This window comes from Sarcophilus harrisii, chromosome 6 (genome assembly GCF_902635505.1).
Source record: "Sarcophilus harrisii chromosome 6, mSarHar1.11, whole genome shotgun sequence".
NCBI lineage: Eukaryota > Metazoa > Chordata > Mammalia > Dasyuromorphia > Dasyuridae > Sarcophilus > Sarcophilus harrisii.
The window spans coordinates 15,206,350-15,231,377 of NC_045431.1; the positions used below are offsets into that span (position 1 = coordinate 15,206,350).

General features: G+C 35.4%; 1 protein-coding gene across 3 annotated transcripts in view; it reads left to right on the forward strand.

Moving 5' to 3' along the window:
- PI4K2B (phosphatidylinositol 4-kinase type 2 beta) overlaps positions 1-24,409 on the forward strand; it is a 100,936-nt gene extending 76,527 nt beyond the window's left edge. The window contains exon 13 of one of the 3 annotated variants that reach the window (XM_031943058.1): positions 1,186-2,260. In XM_031943058.1, the coding sequence (XP_031798918.1) occupies positions 1,186-1,359 (174 nt within the window). In that variant the 3' untranslated portion in view covers positions 1,360-2,260. Of the gene's footprint in view, positions 1-1,185; positions 2,261-23,933 lie in introns of those variants that run through there. The other 2 variants (XM_031943059.1, XM_031943057.1) reach the window with 2 other exon arrangements.
- Positions 24,410-25,028: the final 619 nt, after the last annotated feature.

Genomic DNA, 25,028 nt, shown 5'->3' on the forward strand with positions numbered 1-25,028 from the left:
TACTGTACAAATTTCCTCAAGTATAGTATTCAAACTTCATTTCATTATGTTTCTCCAGAAGAATTGTGATTCTTAGTTTGTTTCTGTGCTTTGTTTCTTCAAGCTCAGTTACGTTGGCTTGTACAAAGATCTCATTCAAACTTCTTGTTTTAACTTTGTTCTGATGACTTTTCATCCATTGCTGCAGTTTACTGTTGAAACTCGACTGTATTTTTTTTTCCCAGAGCATCTGCAACTTTGAAGATTATTAGTTATTTTCTTTCCAAATTTCCAACTTTCCCATATGTTCATTTCTTCCTTCTGATTTTGCACTCATTTTAATTTCTTTATTGTTCCTCTGAAATATTTGGGAAGGTTTTTTTATTGATTTGTTTTTTTTAACATATATTTGTTTGAATTTGAATTCCAAATTTTCTTTCTTTCTTTGACTCCTCCCCCACACATTGAGAAGGCAAGCAATATGATAAGCATTATATAAGTATAAAGTCTTGCAAGCCCTTTGTCTTGTATTAGCTGTTACCAAAAAATAAAAAAAAAATAGTTTTTAAAATATTTCAATTTCAGTTAGTACTCGAGTTTTTCAGTTCTCTCTCTGAAAGTGGAATGTATTTTTCATCATGGGTTCTTTGGAATTATCTTGAATGTTTATCTTACTTGATCAGAATATCCTTGTTAAAAGTTACTTTTACTGTGTGCAAAGTTTTTGTTTTGCTCACTTTGTTCCATCCAGTCATAAAAGTCTTCTGGGTTTTTCTGCACCCATTTTATTTATCATTTCTTATAGCACAATAGTATTCCATTACAAGCATATGCTACAACTCATTTAGCCTGGCTCCAATTGGTTCTTCATTTTATTATGAGATATGCTTTCAGAGTTGAGGAAATATTTTCTCTTTTCAGAGATTTTTGAGATGTTACGATAATATTCCCCAAAATATCATTGTCATGAGAGCCTGTAGTTTAGAAACTATCTAAAACTTTTCTAAACTATCTAAAACTTTCCTACTATTCATTTAAGGTAAAATGAGATTTATTGAACCCAATGATTGATTCCTCTTTTCAAAAGAATGACTGCTTGCCAAAATCTTGGTTAAAAGAAAATGTTAATTATATGTGGTCAAATATTGTAAAATATAAATTGAAAGATTTTATTTTATTGTTGCTGCTGCTTATGTCTTTCTGTAGATTTTAAACCTTACTCAAGCATTGAAAGATGGAAAGAGTCCTCTTCAGCTAGTACAAATGCCTCGTGTGATTGTGGAACGAAGTCAGAGTGGAAGTCAGGGCCGGATTGTCCATCTGAATAATTCATTCACACAGACTGTGCATTGTAGGAAGCCTTTCTTTTCTTCCTGGTAGCCAATGTAAAATGAACAACACTGGACTCTTGCCTTTTATTAGGAATGTTATATAAAAGATTTTGCAATAATGGAAACCTTCTGTAGACAGCTCCAACTGCCAAAACCTCAGATAACTTAAATCTTTAGAAAGGTTGCATTTTTAATGTAATCAAAAGTTTACAGTTTTTGTGTCCAAAAATTGTGGATTTTACGTCAGGGAATAAGCAAGTGACCCATTGTTTATATTGTATTTTTATATAATAAATGTACTTTATTGTGTTGATACTACTTTAAAAGAAAATTTTACAGTTTACATATGCTGGAATGACTATTCACTTTGGAATTCAAGAAAGAAAATTATATGTTTCACTAAGAGAACATGAGTTTGTGAAATTACTCTTTCTATTGCCCTTGTAAATGGAGGGAATATTCTTGTTAAATTCTTCAGATTCCAAAATGCCTTAGGTTTAAAACTGACCCATGCAATAGCTAATAGAAAAATAAATTAGAATAGTTATAGTGCTTTTTTTTTTTAAACTGCTGTTTATGAAACTTGAAAACTGTACCTGAAGAAACCCAGTCTATTTTATACTAGGGACCAAAAATATAGTTAATTTTGCATTAAACTTGTCTTCCATTTGTCTATTTTTAAATTATTTTTGGAGAATTCTTCATGTTATTATTTTCTTTCTCTAACATCAAAGAAGACTCGGTGTAATAAAGGTGCAAAACTCAGTTTGAGTGTGAAAATTGAGGGGTTATATTCATTGACTAGTATCAAAATAAATCTCTAGGTACTTAAGTTTTGAAGTATTTATCACTAAATATTCATTTATATGTCTTGCCTTAGAATCTAAGAAGCTGCTTTTATTAAGAATGAACTTTAAAAATGAAAAGTTATACCCTTATATATATATATATATATATATATATATATGAGATTGCACTTGGGGGGCCCCACTGTGTACTGAGCTTTTAAAGAAGCTTATTTAAGAAATAGTAATTTATGCTATTTGATATTTCAGTTTGTATTTGGATTATAATTCATTTTTCTGACCAAGTGATAGAGCTAAATAGATGATCCTAAAATCATTTACATTTGTTTCTGAAATGCATTTTTTTTTTTTTAACTTAACTGGCTATGTCTGACACTGAAAATATTTAATACTTTCAGTAAATATTTGCTAAGTTGAATTAAAATAAGCAGTGTTGAAGATCAGACTTCACAAGAAAGAGACTCGGCTTTGAACCCCCCTCCATCACTTAGCCCATTGACCCCCTTTCTTTGTCACTTCACTTTAGAAATGACCACATTACCATAACACCAATATAAATAATCCTTTCACATTCTTAAGTTCCCAGACTTGTTGGCTTGTGCAGGTGGAAAAAAGACTTTATTTGTTGTAGAAAAGGTCTTCATCAGATGTTGAGTCAGAATAGGAGACTGAGAATTTGGTGACACTCTCATTAGGCTCCACTTAGGACTCCTGGTTTGTGAGCACATTTTTGAGGCCATTGACATCAAATTACAAAAATGAAGTAGAAACCATTGTCGTCTTGGCATCTCTTGCAAATAATCTGAAAAGAGAATCATCCGACAAAGGATAATGTAGAGTTGATTGTAAACTTTCAAATGCACCCTAATTTGTTTTTTCATAGATAGTAATTAAAATTGGTGTTTTCAAAAGTTGTGACCTACAGGAAAATAAGTACCTATGTTAAGTATTATTTTTGAAAATTACTTTTGTTTTTCAGTATTTCACACTTTTCTATGTTGTCTTTTTTTAATAGAAAACACAGAAATTTATTTCAGTGCTACAATTTTTTGTATATTGTTATGAATATCATTAGGATCTCCTATTTTAAATGGCCAGGTTATGCCTTAAAACTGCAGAAAATATACATAATAAATATTTCTAAACTCTGAATACAAGTTGGTAGAACGCCTTTTTTTTTTTTTTTTTTTGGTAAGCTTTTCAGGATCGTAGTTCTCATGTAAATACTTCATTAAAACTTTTTAAAAAATCAGCATATTTGCCAAATAAAAAACTTAAAATAATAAAAATCATCGTCTCAAAGACCAAATTTGTTGTCTGTTGAATAATTCAAATGTGTGTTTGCATATCATTGTAGATTACAATATAAATGGAACAATATTTACCTTTTCTGTATAACAGTATTAAAATTAAATCCTGAATTACATGGGAGCATATGTTCCTTAGAGATGTATAACTGAATGTAAATGAATGAGTCAACTCTGTTAAACAATCTCCGATTCACTTTTCCTAAGACATTTAAGTTTTTAGGACTTTATTGTTGTAAAATGGTTGTCATTCTGAGTTAGTACAGGAAATTTCCTCATGAGAGTTTCCTACAACATTAGTTCTCAAACTTTTTGGTCTCAAGCCCTTCCTCAAAACATTATTGAGGACTCCCCAAACAGCCCAACTTTAACATAGTGTTCAAAGTCAAGAAATAGACTAGGAAGATGAGCAAACAAAAAAAGGGCCTGACCATAAAAAGTTCCTGTGGTAATGGAAAATCAAGTCATCAGAAGTTAATAGTGTCCTAACAGCTACCAAAAAAAGCCACAAAGGAGGAAAAAAAGTGAATTGGACACAAACCTAACAAGAATTTTTGGGAAAGTTTAAAAAAGTATTTTTAAAATGAAGAATGGTAGAAGAAAAATGGGGGAGAAGGGGAATGAGAAGAATGCAAGAAAATTAAGCAAAGGCAATTATTAGCTTGGTAAATAGATAAAAAATACCAAAAAACAACAAAAAAACAACAACCCAGAATTGGCCAAATAGGAGGGAAAAAATGCTAAAAATAAATTCACTGAAGAAAATCTTTAAAAATTAGAATTGGGTAAGCGGAAGTTCATAATGACTCCATGATATCAAAAAACAAAAGAAAAATGGAAAAAAAATAGCAGAAATATGAAATATTTTGTTGGAAAAATTCTGAAAACAAGATTGAGGAGAAATAACGGTTATTGGACTCTCTGAAAATCATGGTCAAAGAAAGAGCTTGAGCATTATATTTCAAGAAATTATTTTTTAAAATTGCTGTTATAACCCTAGAACTGAAAGGTAAAATAGAAATTGAGTCTGCCAACTATAGGAGACCCTAAAAGGAAAACTTCCAGAAATAGTCAAATTCCAGAGCTACCAGATCAAAGAAAATATTTCAAGAATCAGATTTATGAATGTAGCCAGGCAGCATATCACAAGATTTATCAGCTACTATTTAAAGAAGAAGATGGTTTGGAATGTGATGTTGCAGAACGCAAAGAAGTTAGGATTATGAACAAAAATAATCTATCCAGCAAAACTGAGTGTAAACTTTTAGGTGGAAAAAATATATAATGAAATAGAGGACCTTCAAGCATTTCTGATGAATAGAACAGAGATGAATAGAGTATTTCACTTTAAAACACAAGACTCAAGCATAAAAAGGTAACTATAAAAAAGAAATTAGGGTCTCAAAAAAGTTAAACTTTACATGGGAAAATGATACATGTGACACTTAAGAACTTTATATAATTAGAATGGGGAATGGGAGTGAATTGATTTTGTTAGAATAATCTTAAAAAATGGATAGATGACACACCTGTCAGATTGGCTAAGATGACAGGAAAAAATAATGATGATTGTTGGAGGGGATGTGGGAAAACTGGGACATTGATTCATTGTTGGTGGAGTTGTGAACGAATCCAACCATTCTGGAGAGTAGTTTGGAACTATGCTCAAAAAGTTATCAAACTGTGCATACCCTTTGATCCAGCAGTGTTACTACTGGGATTATATCCCAAAGAGATTATAAAGAAGGGAAAGGGACCTGTATGTGCACGAATGTTTGTGGCAGCCCTTTTTGAAGTGGCTAGAAACTGGAAACTGAATGGAGGTCCATCAGTTGGAGAATGGCTGAATAAATTGTGGTATATGAAAATTATGGAATATTACTGTTCTGTAAGAAATGACCAACAGGATGATTTCAGAAAGGCCTGGAGAGACTTACACGAACTGATGCTGAGTGAAATGAGCAGGACCAGGAGATCATTATATACTTCAACAACAATACTAGATGATGACCAGTCCTGATAGATCAGGCCATCCTCAGCAAATCTAGATCAACCAAATCATTTCTAATGGAGCAGTAATGAACTGAACTAGCTATACCCAGAAAAAGAACTCTGGGAGATGACTAAAAACCATTACATTGAATTCCCAGTCCCTATATTTATGCACACCTGCATCTTTGATTTCCTTCACAAGCTAATTGTACAATAATTCAGAGTCTGATTCTTTTTGTACAGCAAAATAATGTTTTGGTCATGTATACTTATTGTGTATCTAAGTTATATTTTAATATATTTAACATCTACTGGTCATCCTGCCATTTAGGGGGGGGGGGGAAGAGGCGAAAAATTGGAACAAGAGGTTTGGCAATTGTTAATGCTGTAAAGTTACCCATGTATATATCCTGTAAATTAAAGGCTATTAAATTAAAAAAAAAAAAACGGATAGATGAGAAAAGAATGCCCTGAAAATAGGGGGAAAGGGAGAAGAAAGAAAATTAACTTATGTAAAATGGGCACACAAGAAAGAGCTTCTGGAGTACAAGGGGAATAGAAGTGGGTGATGGGGAACTTCACTTGAACCTCACTCTCTGAATTTGTTCAAAGAGGGAAGAATATATACACTCAATTGGATATAGAAATCTTACCTTATTCATTAGAAAATAAAGGAGGGGGAGGGCTAAAAGAAGAGACGATAGTTTCAAGGAGGGCAGTGGTCAGAGGCAAAACATTTGAGGGATATGATAAAATGAGAGGAAAAAAATAGGATAGGGAGAGTTATACAACTAGTAGTCATAACTGAATGTGAATGGGATGAATTCACCCATAAAACAAAAACATTAGAAACTAGAATCCAACATTATGTTGTTCACAAGAAACACTTGAAAAGAGAGGCAAATGGTTAAAGAAATGGAGCTAAATCTATTATGTTTCAGCTAAAGTGAATAAAGGCAGGGGTAGCAATGATGATCCCAGATAAAACAAAAGCAAAAAAAGACCTAATTAAATGTTATAAGAAGGAAAACTAGGCATCTTGCTAAAAGGTTCCCTAGACAATGGAGTAATATTAGTACTAAATAGCTATGGACCAAATGACATAGCATCCAAATTTTTAAAAGGAAAAAAATGATTTACAGGAGGAAATAGTAAAACTATACTAGTAGAGGAATCTCAACTGTCTCCCTTCTCAAAGTTACACAAATCTAAGCATAAAAATAAAGAATTTGGGGAAATGAACAGAATCTTAGAAATGACAGTCTTCTGGAGAAAATAAATGAGTATAGAAAGGAGTATGCCTTTTTTTTCTTTCACAGCTACACATGACACAATCACAAAAATTGACCATATATTAATTAAGGCATAACCTAACAAAAAAAATACCAAAAATATTAAATGTACCCTTCTCAAACCATAATGCAAATAAAAGTGTTCAAGAAAGGGCCCTGGAAGCACAGATTAAAAATTAATTGGAAATTAAAGAATCTTAAAGTCTCATCGTATCACAAAGATCATACATAATAACCAGGTGGCATTTACACAGGAATTCAGGGTTGGTTCAATATCAGGAAAACTGTATGTGTCATTTACTATATCAAGAACCCAAACAAAAAAATCATAATTATATTAATAAATGTAGAAAAAGGTTTTGACAAGATGCAACATTCCAATTAAAAACACTAGAAAGCATAGAAATGACTATATTGCAAAGTGTAAATCATCAGATCTGGTACTACCTAAGAAATAGAGTGACGGCTCAGAGAAATAGATTAGGTATGCAATATATAGTAGTAAGTGACCATAAAAATCTAATGTTTGATAAAACCAAAGATCTAAGCTTTAAGGGCAATAACTCATCATTTGCTAATGGAAAAACTGGAAGCAGAAACTAGACATAGGTCAATATTTCAGACTATATAGCAGAATAAGTTAAAAATAGGTGCACCAACATAGTATTTTCACTCTTTTTGTTTTTTGCTTGCATTTTGTTTTATCGTTTTTTTCCTTTTTGATCTGATTATTCATGTGCAACATATTTGTGGAAATATGTATAGAGAAATCACACATCTTTAACATATATTAGATCACTTGCCAACTGGGGGAGGGGGCAGAGGGAAGGGAAAGAAAAAATTAGAACACAGAGTTTTGGGTAGGGGCGAATATCAAAAATTATGTATATATTTTGAATATAAAAAACTTTGATTTAAAAAATAGGTGCATAATATAAAGGATGATATAAGCAAATTAGGGAACTATGGAAAAAAAGTATTTTTCAGAACTGTGGATAATGGAACAGTTTCTAACCAAACAGGAGATAAAAGAGTATCATGAGAATTAAAATGGATAATTTTGATTACAAGATATTAAAACTGTTTTGCACAAACAGAACCAATGCAGCCAAAATTAGAAGAAAAAGAAACTGGGGAGAGAAGGGAAGATGTATAGCAAGTTTATCTGATAAAGTCCTCATTTCTCAATTATATAGAGAACTAAATCAAATTTACAAAAATAAAATTCATTCCCCAAATGGTCAATGGTCAAATAATATGAACAGTCAGTTTTCAGAAGAAATCAAAGCTCTCAATAGTCACATTTTTTAAATGTTCTAAATCATTATTGATTAGAAAAATACAAATCAAAATAATACTAATGTATTATCATCAGATTGGCTAGCATGTCAGATAAATGCTGGAGAGAATGTGGGATAATAGGTTACACCATGGAATTGTTGGTGCAGTTGTGAACTGGTCCAACCACTCCAAGAACAATTTGGAACTATGCCAAAAGGGATATAAGTAAAACCCCTTGAGCCCATTAAGTAAAAACCATTCAAAGAGATGTGGGGGTAACAGGGAGATGATCACTTTATAAACCATATTTTTTATTATAGCTTTTTATTTACAAGATATATGTATAGGTAATTTTTCAGCATTGACAATTACAAAACCTTTTGTTCCAATTTTTCCCCTCCTTCCCCCCATCCCCTTCCCCAGATGGCAGGTTGACCAATACATTGTAAACCACATTTTTGTCTGGTTTGGTCAAGCAGAGTTTTAAAAACAACAGTGGAACTAAAATAATGTGGTCACAGGACCAGACTAAACTAAACAAGGGGAAGAGGGATTTATGAGTCTAATGCAAAAAAAAAAAATCTACGCAAAAGAAAATGCAGCTATTACAATTTTCAATCCAAAAAAATTGTTACTTGCTTATTATGGCAAGAGCTGTACTAAGCATTGAAGAGTCAAAGAGTGAAACAGTTCCTGACTTCATGGAGCTTCCAGTCTAATGGAAGAAATAACATGTATGTATGTATGTATGCACATATTTACAAAATGAGTACAATCTGAAAAGATCAAAAAAAAGCTGTGTTGATGATATTTCTCAAACTGAGTCTAAGGAAACTTGGGGCTTTTACAGGCAGAAGGAAGGAGGAAGAAAATCTATTGTAGACCTATGGAAAAGCATTGAGTCTGGAGATAGACTACAAAAATGATTGTGGGGAAGGCGAGGGGAGAGTGAAATAGGATGGAAATTTAGTCATTATAGCTTTGAATGTTAATGTGATGATCTCATCCACAAAATGGAAAATAATTTTAAAAAATTGCTGAATCCTTTTTTTCAAGAAACACTTGAAAGAAAAATCTAGAGAGTTAAATAAGAGCTTGGAGTAGAATTGTTTTGCTTTACATGAATCTTGCTGGAATGGCAATCCCAAGTTTAGATAATGGAACAATCAAAATAGATACTATCAAGAAAGACAAATATTGAAACTATGTTATGCTAAAGGCATCATAATAAGGAAACTGGTCAATATTAAATATATTATACCAAATGACATAGCATCTAAGTACTTAAGGGTAAGAGATAGTAAAACTAATTGTAGATTACTTCAATATACCTTGATTTCAGATATTTATGAATATTCAGTTTATTTCAACACACCTTATTTCAGATAAAGCTAAGAAAGTTAAACAAATTATAAACATCAGCTCAATTCTAGGAAAGAAATAGACTTGCTAAGTCTTTGGTCTTAATTTAATAGGAACATTTAAGGAATATATTTTATTTTTTAGCTCGACAGCTCCTTTATCAAAATTGATCATATGCTGGGACATAAAACACATTCCAGCAAGTGCAGAAAAGTAGAAATATTAAATGCATGCTTTATAGATCATAATGCAATAAAAGTTATCAGTAAGGAGAAATGAACAAAAGATAAATATTTAAATGGCGACTTAAGTAATGTAAGTCTTGTAAGTAATGTTAGTCAATCATAAATGATTACATTAGAATAACAGTGATTAAATATCACTGAGTTTAAGGTATATAACTAAAACAGTCCTTGGAGAGGAATTTATCATTCAGAAATTTTTCACATTAACATAAGAGAGAAATCTAAGGAATTATGCATGCAATTGAAAGCATCTATTAAATGTTAAATTTATAATTTATTAAATATTAAGCTATTAATATTATTAATTAGCTGATAACTATTAAAGATATACTTATCTATTAATAATTATTAAATAAGCATTTTATTAAATATATTTATTTTTAAATAAACATTAACTATTAAAAAGCACAAAAGTAAAAATTCTGAAAAATCAGAAATTAAAAACAAAGACTATCAAACTTTAAAAGCATGGCTTTTTAAAAGATCAATGTAAATGAGAAGTCATTAATTCATTTTATTTTTTTAAAGCAAATCTATATAACTAAGTTAGAAGGCAGAATTCCCTCAATGGAGCTAACAAGAACAGAGACTGCTATACTTAAGTATATGCCAACAAAACTGGGAGGAGAATAAGTAAAATGGATGAATATGAAATAATCATATTGACAAAATAAAAAACAGAATCTAAACAAGTCAAAATCAGAAAAAGAAATCAAGCTGGAAGGATAGATAAGTTATATCAAATATTTAAAGAAGAACTAAATCCTATGTTTTATTATAATAGGTAAAGGAAATCACCTTAACAAATTCCTGGGAAACCATCTGATTCTGTTAGTTGAACCATGGGTGGATAAAACAGAGAAATTAATCAAGATTTTTTTTTATCAATTGTCTAATATTGAGGATACAAAAATGAAAATAAAGTGGTACCATCTTTAAGAATTTTACATTGTAAAAGAGGAAATATGTCCCTGAGGTTTTGTAAGATGCAGATAACATAACTACATGATAATGGGGCAAGGTTGGGGCAGGGGAGATCATGAAAAATCTCATGCAGAAAGTTTAACTTGAGCTGAGCTTTGAAGATTACCGGGGACTCCAAGCAATGAAGATGATCAGACAGTTGTTCCAGATGTGGAAAAGACCGAACAGAAATGAAAGATGGGCTCTACAAAGAGACAAAATGTCTCACAGCTGCAGCAGAAAACATGGGAAGGGAACAATTTTGGAAAGGCAAATGGAAGCCAAGCTATGGAGCGTTTGAAGTAACAAAGAAAATAATGGGTATCTGATTTCAAGTATGATAAGGATTGTATTGAGTAGAAGAGTGACATAATCAAACCTGTTCTACTATTGTCTACAGGAAGCCTTTCCCAACCCCTCTCACTTATTTCTTATTTATTCTGTATATAGCTTTTTGTAAATTTTTGTTTGTTGTCTCCAGCATTGGATTGAAAGCTCCTTGAAGGAAGGGACTGTCTTCCCTCTTTTTGTATCACCAGTTTAGCACATAAATGCACTTAATAAAATGTTTACTGACTGATTGAATGAGTAAACAAAAGAGAAGCCATTGCAATAGTCTAGGAAAGAGGTGATGAGGGCCTGAATTAATAATAATAATGACGATCATAAGAAGAACCAGAACTTATAAAGTGCTTTAAGGTTTGCAGAGTATTTTATATATATTTGTAGAGGGCCAGGAGGTAAGAATCCATTCCAGGTCTTGTATCTTACAGTAACTAGGCTCACCAAAACTCCCTTATTGAAAAAGCAGAGACTGCTTGTCAATATAATAAATTAATAATCTAGTGACTGAAGCAAAATGCCAACACGACTTTTTGGATAAAGGCAAATCTTTGAAGTTAGGATGGGAAAAAGAGCTCACAATCTCAGAGACTAAAGGCATTTAGGAGAAAGATACTGGAGACAATGTATGATAAACTTTACCCTGATGTGTATCTCAACTATTTGTATCTCTAAATAACCAAGATCATTTACATCTCAATGGATCTTGTTTCTTAGAGAAAACTACAGCAACTTCAAAGAGTGTATTTTGTATCAAGTCTATGAGCATTTGAGTATATATATTTGTCACTCTGGTGAATAAGCTTCAAAGAATTCATATTCAAGACTCTCCACCTGGCCCTGGTAAAAGTCACATCCTTCATCTCACTACAGGAGCTAGACTCCAACATATAGTAACTCATTTTATAATCACAAACACCCTAATTATAATGTTAATTATTATCCCCACTTTACAGATATGGAAACTGAGGTTGGTAGATGTTGGGTGACTTGCCAGGGCTCACATAGTAAGAGTGTATGAACTTGAATTCATTTCTCCCTGAGTCCGGTCCAATGTTCTCCACTTCATGAGAATGAAGGGAATACTTGAGAGAGATTGGGGACATAGAGTCAGTGATACTGAGCAGTCAGATGAATGTGTGAGATGGAGGAGAGTGGGGAGTCTACATGATTCCTAATTCTTAACCTTGGCTGGATGGAGTATGGAAATATAAAGTATAGAAGTCCAGAAGGTCTTGGGGGGAGGGGGGAATGAATTCTATCTCAGAAGGGTTGAGTTTGAGATACCTTTGAGATGTCATGAGATACTTAGTTTAAAATATCCAAAAAAGCTGTATCCCAACATCACTAATAAATACTTAGGCCATTGTAATTTAAGAAACCTTTGGTCTCTTACATCTATAGCTGTGTGTTTATGTGTGTGAGAGAGAAACAGAAACAGAGAGAGACAGAGACAGAGTAAGACAGGGAGACAGACAGACAGACAGACACAGAGAAAGACAGAAACAGAGAAGAGAGACAGAGATAGAGACAGAGAAGAGAGAGAGATAGAGACACAGAGAAACAGAGACAGAGTAAGAGACAGAGATAGAGAAGAGAAACAGAGACAGAAATAGAGACAGAGAGAAACAGAGTAAGACAGAGAGACAGAGAAAGACAGAAACAGAAAAGAGAGACAGAGAAGAGAAGAGAGATAGAGACACAGAGAAACAGAGTAAGAGACAGAGACAGAGACAGAGAGACAGAGACAGAGAGAGACAGAGACAGAGTAAGACAGAGAGAGAGAGACAGACAGACAGACACAGAGAAAGACAGAAGCAGAAAAGAGACAGAGATAGACAAAGAAAAGAGAGAGATTGAGACACAGAGAAACAGAGACAGAGAGAGTAAGAGACAGAGACAGAGAAGAGAGACAGAGACAGAAATGGAGACAGAGAGAGGCTGTCTGCTCTAGACATATTCAATCCTTCAACTGGCACAAACATATTCTGCTCCTTTTCTGGGACCCTCCATATCTAAAAGTTTCTATGCTAGAAACTTCTTTTACATGATTCTCCCAGCCTGGTCTCTGGTATCTCTCTACCTGTGAAATCAGAAGCAGGAAACTAATCACCTGTGCCTAGAGAGACCCCACTGCTCCCTATCACGGTCCCTCTCCTTTCATTGCTGATCCAATAGGTGCCCACAGTGTCCTTGTAGGTGGATCTCCCAGGATTTTCAGCTTCCCTGATGTTCAGGGGATGAAGGACCAGGGCTCCCAGCCACTATTAAAAGTGGGATGACATCATGGCCTAACACAAATGTGCCAGCAATGGCCCTTGTTCTTTTCCTCTTCCTGGTATAGGCTGAGGATCGGGGTGCCCAGTGATGCAGCAGGCTCCTTGGATTTATTCCTGATGGCCCCTTTCCTTCTTGTGAATCTTTAACTGCCTCCCCCCGCCCCCCAGGTTTATCTTTGATTGTCTGTGCCTTTGGTTATCATTGATTATCTTTGTTCACCTCCTGGTTTCACAATTAGACCTCAAGATTCTCTTTGCGTGAACTAAAACTCATCTGTAACAGGCTTATTGCTTCTTACCTCACCAACCAGCCTATCCTATCTGTGAAAGTCTTGATGTCACCAAGCAGCTGCAATGAACTGGATGAATTTTTAAATTAATATTTAATTAATTAATTAAATTTTATTTCGATTTTAATTCAGTTTTTAAAATTCAGGAAATTTGTCTTCCTTAACTATTCATATCTGTAAGAAGAAGTTTCTTGTTTTTTTCTTTTTGGTCAATTTGGCAGGAGCAGGGTGAGAATAAGGAGAGAAACTGAATGTTTGTTAAATTAAAAACTAAGATTTATTCATTCTATTTTTCATTTAAAATTTTGGCAATTTTCTTGATCTCGGTAATCTCTTTTTACATGCTTGTTTTCCATTTATTAATCTTCTGATTTTTAAATTTCTAAATGACGCACAGTTTATTTAATCTTCTTATCTTTTTTTAAATACAATATTCAGGAAAATTAATTATTGCCATTAATAAATATTTAACTAGATCCAATATATTTCTTTATATTGAATTAGTATTGTCATTGTATTTATATAATTTTAATATTTTTGTAAATTGTCCTTGTCCTGATCCATCCTGACTTTGTATTTTTTAATATCAATTTAACCCTGCAATCACATTCCCCTTCTTTATTACTCTTCTAATTGATTAAGGACCCATAAAATTGTATTTAAAATTTCAGTTATCTGCTTTTATTTGCAAATTCTTTATGCTATGGGACAGATAAACATTTGTAAAATAGCCATTGCCCATTTGAATAAAAAGTAAATTGTCTCATAAACTCATTTTAATTCACTCTTATGTTTATAGATGCTTATTTTTCTAGCATTCTAAATAATTCTTCATCTTCTTGTGTCTTTCATCTTTCTGTTTGACTTAACAATAACTGATATGTTGTGTTTGAAAGTTTTCGGAGTGCTAGACTCCTTATTTCATTTGATCCTCACAGCCAGCCATATAATATAAGTATCCTTGCATGATCTGGGATCATATTAATATTGGTCCTCCCACTAATAATATAGATTACAACAACTCTCTTTCTCCCTTTAATTTCAGTCTTGTCGGTTGCTGAGTCTCATAAGGTCTACCTCCAAAGTATCTCTCATCTATCCTTCTCTTTAACATATAGAGACGTTACCGTAGTTCATATCTTCATTACGTCTCAGTAACCTCCTAACAGATCTCCCTACCTCATCTCCCCGCTGTCCAATCTGTCCTCCACACAGCTGCCAAAATGATTTTCCTAAAGCACAGATGTCACTCTTCTACTACTCAATAAACTCCAGTGACTTCCTCTTATCTATAGGATCAAATATACATTCCTTCATTTGACATTTAAAGCCCTTCACAACTTTGCTTCAGCCTGCCTTTCCCTTATTGTATACTGCTTCTCTTCCCCTGCTCTCTGGTCCAACCAAACCTGCCTTCTTGTTGTTCCTCACACAGCCTATTCCATCTCCCACCTGCCTCTCCATGTGCCCTTTATCTGTGTTCTGCAATGTTCTTTGAGATTGCCTCCTTTAATTACCCCCTTCTTTCTAATATTCAGCTTCTCCTTATCTATCAGTTCCTTCCCTACTGCCTTCAACACACTCAAGTCTCCCCACTGATAAAATGACTTCATTAGACCTTACCACCTCCTCGTCTTACTGTGTCTCTCATCCTTTTATCAGCCAAAATTTTAGGAAGAAAAAGTCATCTATATTTGCTCTATTTCCTCTCCTCTGACTCATCCCTCTGCAGAATGATTTCCAATTTCATCAGCTAAATTGCTCTCTCCAGTTAGTGACAATCTTTTAATTACAAGATCTGATGGCCTTTCTCAATCCTCCTCCTTCTGGAGCTATCTGCTGCCATTGACAGTGACGACCAGCCTCGGGGGTTCTCATGATGCTATTTTTTCCTGGTTCTCCTCTTGCCTAACTGCTCCTTCTTAGGCTTTTTTGTTGATTCATCATCCAGATCATTCCCCCAAGGGTTGGACGTTTCCCAAGAGTGTCTTGGGCCCTCTTCTCTCTGTTTTGATAGAGATAGTTAATAGTTCGATAGTTCCCACTGGTTTAATTATGACATATATATATGACTCCCACATCTATGGTCTTTGCCCTGATGTGTACTGGACATTTCAAAATAAATATTCTGTATTTCTGTATTTCAAACTCAGCATTTTCGAAATAGAACTCGTTTCCTTCAAATATAGCCACCTTTCAAGCTTTCCTGTTTCCATTGAAGGTACCGCCGTTCTAGATTAGATAACATGAATCTGAAGTGGACTCACTTAAATTTGTTTTGTGATTTCTTCTAGCTTCATTCAGTTCTAGTGAACAGCGGCGAAGGAGGCAAATGGTGGGAAGAGAAAAGGGGTTGAAATTTGGGAAAAAAAGATAGAAATTAAGACAAAAGGACAAGGGATTCAAAGGATATTGTAAAATTAAGTTGGTTTCCCAAAAGTTCAAGATAGAAAAGAGACAAGAATAATAATGAGGATAATGACAGGAGAGAAAATGGAAGTCATGATGAAGCTGAATCCCTGAATAAAGAGTTATGAAGTATAAGGAAAGGTGGAATGATAAAGGATTATGATCTGAAAGGGAATTTCAGAGTTCATGAACATGGAAGTGAGACAGCTGAAGGTAATGACTAAATCAAGGGTGTGATCATTTCCCAGTGTAGCTAAGTGGAGGAGTAAGTCGTGGGAACTGAGGAGACTGAGGCAATAGTGATGCAACACTGGAGCTCATTAGATTGTAGTAAGCAGGAAAATGTAAATTAGGCAATTTTGAGGATCTACTTTACAGCCATAAAATCGACAAAGATAGTTAAATATGATAAAATTTAAGATGAGCATAGATGTGAAGAAAGAAAAGTATTCTCTTACAATACTGATGTTGTGAACTCTTGAAATATTTTTTTGGAGAATAATCTTGCAAAATGCAGTAAGATTGACAATACTGCTCAAGGTCTTTTACACATATCACATCACAGATTATAGCCTAAAAAAAGATACTTAAGAACCCCAGTTCCCTTAAATAATTTTAAATCTATGAAACTCCTCACAGGAAATCCTGTGATTTCCTCAGTGGAGTATTTCTTCCACCAAACTCTCTTTTAGCAGATAATCTTCAAGAGCTGCTATTAAATTGTGAGTTCCTTGAGAAAAGAGGCTGTTTGGGATGAGAGGAGTTGATCCCTAGCACTTAGCACCTACCAGACATTTGATAAATGCTTCTTAGACTGACAATAACCAAAGAGTTCATCACCCAGCTAATAACTTCTAATGCCAACGCATCTCTCCTACAACCTATGTTTCAAATGGGAGCATAATGGCTGAATAAATTATGCAATAGTAATGGAATGGAATATTATTTCTGCAGAAATGAAAATATGAGGAATACAAAGAGACATGGGGAAATGTGAAGTGATGGACAGTGAAGAAAGCAAAATTTGTCGCTGGCTAAAAACTATGGAAACCATAATAACGTGTGTTATTACTTATATACATATGTTATTATACATGTAAACCATAATAACAATATTATGACATTAATAAATGTACATGAGTTTGTATTTACTTTATCTGATTTAAGTGTCACAGCAGTCCAGTGAAATGAGTTCTGCAGATATTATCTCCATTTTGCTCTTGGAAAGTTGCAGCTCAGGAAGGTTAGATGATGTGTCCATAGTCACACAACCTATCAGAAGAGGTCTTACCTGATTTAAAGTCAGTACTTTCCACTACACCACACTGCCTCCTGCTAATAAAAAAAAAAAAGAGAAAAAGTAAGAGTTTATGGTTTTATGGTCAATTGCATTTCCTATTTTTGTTCACTTATTTGCCGGTTGAAGTTTTTCCATCTATCATAAAATTACTTAAATTAGACATGGCAGGTGAAGCATTTGCAAATAAGGATTGTGTGTTTTTCTTCTCCCGGGGTCTTTGGACCATCTAGCAGCAATGCTTCCACAGGTCATAGATGATGCTAAAGCCTCCGAAGCCTTTAGTGGCCTTAAGAAATTAGCTGAGAAGGCTGTTTTTGCCTTTCCCAAAGAGAAGATGATAACACTCAGAAGGAAAAAAAAAAGTAAACATCTATGGTAGATTATATAGCTGCTTCAACTGGTTTAACAAGATTCATTGATGTTTACAATTTAATTTCAGCCAGGAAGGAAAAGGCTCTTGTTCATCGCAGGTACATTTATTGAGTGGCAGATTCTGGAACCGTACAATCTTAGAAAGCTATTAAACACTGCAATTGTTTTCTTTAAATTGCGATACTTAAAAGTGAATCCCTAATTGCATTTAACCAATATATTAGTTGCGGTTGTGTTTAGTGAGAGTCTATATATAATATAAATTTGACTTTAACGTTTTATTGATGCCTTTTGTTATTTTTAATGTCATTGTCGCTTCTTCAAACCATCTGATAGCAAAGAGAAACAGTTAAGCAAACAAATCAATGCATCAACCTGGCAAAAAGGACAACAAGCCGAATGCCAGAGCTACAATTCATCAAATGACTCGAAGAACGTTTTCACGTATTTGACCATGAGGTCTTGGGATCGAAGCTAGGGATACAAAGCCCCGATTATAACAGACCCACAGCCCTTGTCCGCTAAGAGCTTCTACCGAGGTAGTAGCAGAAGAGAGGCAGGTACATAATAAGTCAGTGGTCCTGTCCTCCAAGGACTCTGGACTCACACAGACCTGGGTAAGAACCTGGAATCTGACCACAAAGGATCCTCAGTAATAAGGCGAATGGCCAATTAGGACCCAGTTCTTAGAACATCTACAAAATCCACATGGGAAGGAGAAGGAGAATGGAATAGGTAGGGAGTGTGTATGTCCAAATGCACACTCACATACCTGTATACAAACATGCACACATATAACACATACATGTATATACACATGCCTTAAATGTGTGTGCTTTGTGTTAAACATATGTGCACATTAAGCACACACGTGTATATGTTACGTGTATATATGCTTTACCTTAAGCATTTATGGAGGCCTCCATATGAGGCTGTCCAAGGAGGATTATCAACTCTGCTCTGGAAGCTTGTGGAACCCCTCCATGGCTGCTCACCCTGCATTGCCGTTCACCTGGCCTTCAGGTCCCACCTGCGGCTCCAGGAAGCTTTAGCATCCTGGCAGAGGGGCTAACCCAGGTGGAGCAGGACTGAGGAACTGGTCCTGAGGAGCAACCTGCTTGACTCAGCCCAACGCGGAACGAGCTGGCAATGCCCACATCCCAAAAGCAAAGAAATAACCCGTCCACCAGCTAAGCCAAAGGGAACCTGGGGAAGCGAATGCTTGTAGCAACTACTTGAATTCAGACCCACTCTTCCGGGAGACATCCCCATTTGGGAGGCTGTATTTTCTCAGCAAGTATCCCTTTGTAACTGATGTTTATTGATACTGGGAAGATGTTAGCTGGCAATCTGACATGAGGTTGGGGAAAGAAATAATAAACGAGCATTCGGTTACTTTAGTTTTAGAAAATCTACAGCCTCAGACCCTAAAGGGAGAAATAGCACCCAACCCATCGGTGAGAGTTGAAAGAATGGATCCCAGAGTCAATCTATAATTACATTTATTGTATCTGTACTAGAATAGGCAGACCTGATCAGGCTGTTACAGGTTCAGAGTTAGGATGAAATGAAACATCCAGAGACCATATTACACTGAACAAAAATAACTGTAGCTAACAATAATACAAAAAGGACAGTTAGCAGGGATATTGTGGTGATCCCATTGGATAAAGCTCTTCTTGACGTTTACCATGATGTCCTAGATGGTCAGCAGCCTGAGGAGCCCACAGCATCAAAATTTTTGCACTGATAGGTGACTGGTAGCAGTATGAATGACCTTAGTTCTCTGGTCTAATCGAGTCTTGAGGACAGTTTCATTGCCCGTTAGGGAAAAATTAGCCTTGCCTTTGTGGCAGGGATCTTAGTCTATGTTGCTCCTACCACAGTCCCCGAGTTAACCCGTCTCCAAATTGAAATCCAGCCAGAGCTTTTGATTAGGTTTCTCCAAAAGTGGGTAAGTGTACCCGCTCTCACCCAGGCCCAAATGTACAATATGCGTATTAGATATAGGACAACTTTTTATTTATATCTATACCCATATAGGACAACTTTTATTTTGCCCTCCTTAGAGATGAGACTAAGGAAAGACAGACTCATAGTATCCATGAACAAATAAAAATATGAAAGCAATCAAGGAGTCCATTAAATCTGCTGGAAGATAAAAGCACAGAGGAGTATTTCTGAACAATTATTTTCCATTCACCTGGCAGAGAAATGTACAACAATAGAACGATTTATAAGGATCAATTCTCTTGGCACCCGGAACCTACAGCACGGTTCTAGTCCTTTCCAAAGTGGCTTTGTTGCTGATCCCCTTCCTTCTCCAAGTAGCCAATTGAGGACATCTTTCTCTGATAGTCCCGAGGCTGAACTCTTGAATTCATGAACTTTTATTCTCTTGAAAACTCTTAAAGGGTTTCTTCCTCCTTATCAAACACCGCCTCTCCCCCCCCAGACACACACACACACATATACAGACACACACAGCCTGGAAACAGCTACTCTTAGGATTGCTAGCTACTAAAAAAAAAAAAAACCCAGAAGGTCAGAAGAAACCAGCCAGAACTGAAGGTCCAGAAAGTTCCCTTTCAGGCTTGCCTGGGCACATTGGCCCTCGGTTTCTCCTGAATTTTGCCATTTTTGCCTTCCTTGCTAATTATCTCAACTATAGACCCATTCACTGAGAAGCAGCAGAAAAGCCTCTCTATCCTCTCTGAAAGTGAATCCCTTATAGGAGCTGCCCTTCATACAGAGGTCCAAGTCCTTTCATCTCATCCGGTTGATGGGTCCAGACTCTGAAAAAAGATCAGAAGCTCCTCTGATGAGGAGCTTACAAGTATAATTCAAGGGAAGTTGAGGAAGGAGAGAATACCAGCCACTGGACAGGCGAGCAGTCAGAAAAGGGCTTTTAATAGAGGTAGGACCTGAGCCGGTCTTAGGAAAGAGATTCTGAGATGCAAAAATGAGAAGAGAATGCATTCCAAGCACGGGAAATGGTTGATGGGACTATGGGGAGACAGCAGATGGAATGTCAAATTGGGGGAACAGCTGGAACATATTCTACCTGTAGTAAAAAGGATGACGCGAGTTTACACATCTTAATATTTTGAATTTATAGCTAGAAGTGCTCATTTGTCATGACAGCATCTTTCCACTGCATTCTGGACAAGTCTCATTGCTCCTATATTAATGGCCGAAACATCTGAGTCACAGGGCTGGGTTACCTGGAAATTCAGGGCAGAACCTATAACGTGATGCTATAGAAAACATCCAGAACCTGATTGAAAAAAAGTCAGCATAGCCAAGTCCTGCTCATTTCTGCCATTTATCAGCTGTGTGATTTTGAGCAGTTTCTTAATACTTTGGGGCCTGTTTCCTAACCTTTAAAATGATTCTGAACTCTCCCGATTGAATATTTTGTAACCCAAGACTAATTTTATCACCAAATTTTCTTCTTTTTTTAAAACTATTTAAAAATATCTAAATTATCAATTGTTCAAATTTATTCAATGAGATCTGAATCCAAACCCATTCCCCCCTAATACCGTTTTCAACTACACCAACAGGTTTTTTTTTTTATTTTAAATTTGTATTTAAATTTTTCTTCAGTGAACAAAAATTGATTTTCTTTCCCTCTCACTTCCTTCATTGAAAAGGAAAACTAAACCCCTTGTCACAAATATGCACTGACAAGCAAAACGAATTCCCACCTTGTCAATGTCCAGAGAAATACAGGCCGTCCCCCAAAGGCATTAGGTTATTTTCAGCTTGAATATGATTTTTGGGACATCCCGGGTGTCTTGTCCTACATCCTGAATCCATCTTTCTTTTCCAGGAGGAGAATACAGTCGACATAATATACCAACAGAAGTTTGACAGTTTTTCATCGTTTGCTTTTGAGGGTCAATGACTATGTCAAAAGGAGTTATTGGGTTGCTTTGTAGCTAGAGTGACTTTTGACCCTATCTAGTCAAAAGGAGTCCAATCACCCCACAGCCCTGTGGTCTTGTCCTTGACCACGTTTCTCAGTCCAGTTCGACTGTGATTCTGTTCTAGAGTTTCTGTATTTCCAGAATTCACTCTTCCTTGGACAGCTTTTCCTGCTTTGATTAACTTTCTTTCTGGTACCTGGCTTTGTTCTTCTCTGACCTTAACTGCATCCCTCCTGACCCCTGAGATCAAGCAGATATCTCCTTTCCCATTCCTTCCCTCTCCCAGGAAAAGGTGCCTGAGTAAACTTTTTTCCTGGGTTGCCTTCATCATTAGCCTCTGTTATTTTTCTGCCAACGCCCCTGTTGTCCTCTCCTGGCTTCTGGACTGATTAGTCACCTGACCTTCCCCTGTTAAGTCACTCACTGACAAATAGACTCAAAAGCATTTCACATAGGGAACTGAGAATGTTTCTCATGGAGAAGAGAAGGCAGTTTGGGCTACATTTACTCGGTCTTTGAAGAGCAGTCTCTTGTAAGAAAAATTAGATAATCTGAGTTGCTCTGGAGAAGCTGAAACCAATGGGTAGAAATTCAGGGCAGCTGATTTGGGCTCAGTGGGCATGAAATGGGCCATCTCCTAAAGTAATGAGTTCCCATTCAACCCAACCCAATGCAATAAACATTTAATAAGAGTTTAATATTTATAAAGAATGCTGGGGATAGAGACAAAAATGAAAGGAGCTTACGTACTATACAGAGCCATGCAAATGGCTGTGGGCAAGTAAATTGGAGGAGGGAGAACACTAACAGCTAGAGGTAATGGAAAAGGTTTCTTGGAGGACCTATCACAGAATTTAGCCAGTTCCTAAGGGTGTTCAAATGAGTCTGAATTACTCATGGCCTTTCAGGGTTATTCTGAAGGGGATTAGGGTTGGACTTGTGAGGATTGGACTAATGATCTGTGACGTTTCTTCCAAAACTAAAATCCTGTTATTTGGGCTGGGTAAACTATAAACTTGTTGCCTTAGTGTTTGCCATCTGATTCAGAAAAAAATCACAAGGGGGATAATTTCTGCATCTACTTAGCTAGTCCATTGGTCATAGATCAGAGATCTGGAGCTAAATAAGATTTTAAAGATTAGCTAGTCCAAAATCCTGATTTGCCGGATGCATATATCTTTAGGGCAAGGCTGGAGAGCTTTTGGGGGTTCTAAAGCTTCCTGCCCGTAATCAGGGTGCCCTAAAAATTGCACTAAGATCTTTCAGACTTTGTATACATCAACTGAGAGGTTGTATCAGCAAATGATGTGTCAAGTTGGGTGAACATCTGGGACATGTTCCACTGAAGGACATAAGTTTCTATATCTTAATATCTTGAACTACAGAAAGGAACTAATTTATACTTATTCTTCTTCCTTGCAAACATATTTAATTCACCTGATTTTTAAATTATTAAATAATTAAATTTAAATTCTTTGTTATGTAGCTGATAATAATAGTTAACATTTATATTACATTTTAAAGTTTGCAAAGCACTTTACAAATACAATCTCAGAAGAGAGGCAGACTATGATTAAGCGACTCAACCAGGGTAACATAGCCAGAAAGTATCTAAAGACAAATTTGAACTCAGATTGCCTGACTCCCAAGCCATTGTGTCACCTAGCTACCCAATAAAGGATGACTTTCAGAGAAAGGTTGACAGAATACAGAGGGAAATTAAGTCAATGAAAAAAATACCAATTTTATTTTTTAAAAGAATAGAGAATTTTAAATATTATTTAAGAAATGTAAAATGGTGACAATAATATATATAGCATTGATGTCATAAAATCATAAGTACCAAATGAGATAATATTGAAAATCTTATAGTGATTGTGTGAAAAATACTCCCTAAATACTTACTATATAAAATAAAATGCTATAGAAATAATTGTCATTATTATTACCAGTTAAAAAGGGGGGAGAGGAGAAATGGGGAAAAGAAAGAGAATATGAGGAGAAAGCATTGATGATCCCTCAAATACCCTAAATTCCCACTTACTCAATCTGCTCCATTCCAACACTTAGTCTTCCTCCCATCTCAGAGTGTCATATGATGGTCACACCTTTTACCTCATCTTCCCCAAGAGTGTTCCATTTCCAATTTTACAAACTCCCAAATCTCTTATCTGTTTATAATCATTCCAGTTTTTCATATGCCTTATGACCATTTAGAGTGGCCCCCATTTCCTCCTCTCTTTTTTTGTTCTTGTGTCCTCCACACTTAACATCTTGGCTTCCAACATTCGGGATTTTATTACCGTTGTCCTTTGAAAAGTTGATTAACTGATTAACCATTACTCGATTTTCCATCTGTTCTAATCTTCAAACCTAAATTCTGAAGCTTTATTCTGAATGAGATTACTAGAACATCTGACTTCAGGTGAAATTTTCTTTGTGTTTTAACAGCAACGATCCAGACGAAATCCAGCTGAAGGTCACCTGGAGGGTCTCCTCCACTGCTTTAGGGCTCCACTTTTATATCCAATTGGAAAGATAACAATTCTTTGCCTCTTTTGAAGATACTTCTGGAGATACGATTCTTGCTTTTGTGGCCTATTGGCTTCAGTTCCTACTGCACAGGGAAAAAACAAATCAAGTCCAGCCAGTGCCCCTGTAGCTCATGGCAGGAGATGTGTTTATGAGGATTCCATAGTACACTATATCTGGAGATCACCAAATTAGAACAAGATGACTGGAATTAATGAACATATTGTGTTTGATAAGGTTTGTCTGGGAATTTAGAAACTACACAGGGGTCCTTGTTTACAGCGGAAATAGTGGTTTCTTCAAGGTCACAGCTAAATCTTTTATCATCTCGGCTTTCATCGTCTCAGTGCCTTGGTTTTTCTTCTACTAAATGAAAACAGCATGTTAAAGTCCAAGAAAAAAATGTTTTCAAATGTTTTGAGATTAGAGATTCATAATTTATTACAAACTTTCAAGAGTCCATTAGGAAATGTTTATTCCATGAGAAAAAAATAAATTGCTTGAATAGAAATTAGCTAATGCAATGCAGCAGTTGAGAAAATGTGGGGAAAACTCCCCTTTATCCCTGGGATTGAGACAAACCAGCAAAGGTATTTCTGGGGACTTAAAAAGACACTGCTTAAAGTTTGAGCTTGAAATTGGGTTATCTAAATGTTAATCCTGGTTTTGTTACTGATTGCCTTGGGCTGGTCTTTTAGGCGAACGTTATTAACTTGGAAGGGAATTAACCCTGCTCTCCAGTCCAAATCAGGATTGCTTTAGAAGTGCTATTATAACATTTGCCACAAGTGTCAAAAAAAAAAAAATTTGCAATTTAGGCAAATACAGTCTTGAGGTATGATGGGTTTTATCTGAGTGCTTCTTGGTAATGAATAACTTCTTTCTGCAGCATAAAAAGAAAACTCATTGTGACTTCTGAGGCATAGAATTCAGGTCAACTAATATTTTATTAGGCTCTTAATTTGCAAGGCCCTTTGCAAGGTCCTGGCTCCTTCCCACAAGTAGTTTACTTTC